Below are 1,202 nucleotides of genomic sequence, written 5' to 3' on the forward strand. Positions count from 1 at the left end.
CTCAGCCACGGCTGGGTACCGACACGCCTGGCCGGCTCTCCTGAAGCGTGGCCCTTAGAGCTGGCGTTGGGACGTGGCGCTGCCCGTCCCACGTACAGGTCCTTTTTTTGGTGCAGCGGTGCAGGGCCGCATGGTGTCAGGGCCAGAGCAAAGGTCCCCTTTCGGCTGGGACCCTTGCCTGGGGTGTGGCAGGGGACACGGGGACCCAGCCTGGGAGGACACACTCTTACTCATCAGTCTTCACTCATGAGGTCATGGGGCTTGGTGGCTGCCTAATTAAAACGGCTGTTTTCTAAAATGAAACATCTTCTAGTCACACCAAGACTTTTGCAAGTCTTCTGGCCCTTGAGCCCCACACCCTTAATCAAGCGAGGAAGAAGAACAGTGCTTCATTTCATCCTCTTTCTTCCTTGGCGTCCTCCCACTTAAAGCCGTCCCGAGGTGACAGAGACGCTCGAGCTGCTGGGTGGATGGAAAATGTCCCAAGGCTCTGCTTGCTTTGCCCACCGGGCAGCCGTTTGCCTGAGCAAAGCCTGCTCTGCCATGTGAAAATAAAAGCAGAGGATGGAGGGGGAAGTCGAGAAGGGGACAAGGCTCAAGGGAACCCCAAGTTGCTGGGGGGCGTGTGGTGCAGGCTATGCTGGGGAGCTGGAAGGCTGACTGTGCCATCCCCTTTTCCACAGGGAGCCAGACAGCACCTACTTCGACCTCCCTCCATCCAACCATACGGGCAGCAATGAGGTCTCCAACCGCACAGAGGTGACGATGGATGTCTTCCAGATGAGAAGCATGAACGACTCGGTCATGGTGAGTGTGCTCAGACTGCACGAACGGGAGCTGCGTCAAACACAAACTTGTGTTCCCCCGCGGTGGGCTGGGGGCTCCGGGGTAGGAAAAGGGATGCTTGCTGGGCCCTAAACCCAACACAAACGCTACAGGCGCGGTGCTGCTGGCGTTTGGGCAGGGTCTGATACACGTCTGGTATTCTGATCACGTACAAATAGCTTAAGAGTGGGGGTCACGAGGACGGGGCCAGACTCTTCGCAGTGGTGCTCAGCGACAGGACAAGGGGCCATGGGCACAAACTGAAGCAGAAGAGGTTCCAGTTGAACGTGAGGAAGAACTTGTTGACTTGGAGGGTGCCCGAGCCCTGGCCCAGGCTGCCCAGGGGGGCTGTGGAGTCTCCTTCTCTGGAGATATTC

At 57.9% G+C, this 1,202-nt stretch overlaps 1 protein-coding gene across 1 annotated transcript in view; it reads left to right on the forward strand.

The window, feature by feature from the left end:
• The window catches only part of TP73 (tumor protein p73), a 40,784-nt gene that overhangs the window by 3,104 nt on the left and 36,478 nt on the right, over positions 1-1,202 (forward strand). The window contains exon 3 of the mRNA XM_009639440.2: positions 684-807. Within this exon, the coding sequence (XP_009637735.2) occupies positions 684-807 (124 nt within the window). The remainder of the gene's footprint in view (positions 1-683; positions 808-1,202) is intronic.

The sequence above is a fragment of the Egretta garzetta genome, unplaced genomic scaffold, assembly GCF_000687185.1.
Source record: "Egretta garzetta isolate BGI_Z169 unplaced genomic scaffold, ASM68718v1 scaffold535, whole genome shotgun sequence".
NCBI classification, from domain to species: domain Eukaryota; kingdom Metazoa; phylum Chordata; class Aves; order Pelecaniformes; family Ardeidae; genus Egretta; species Egretta garzetta.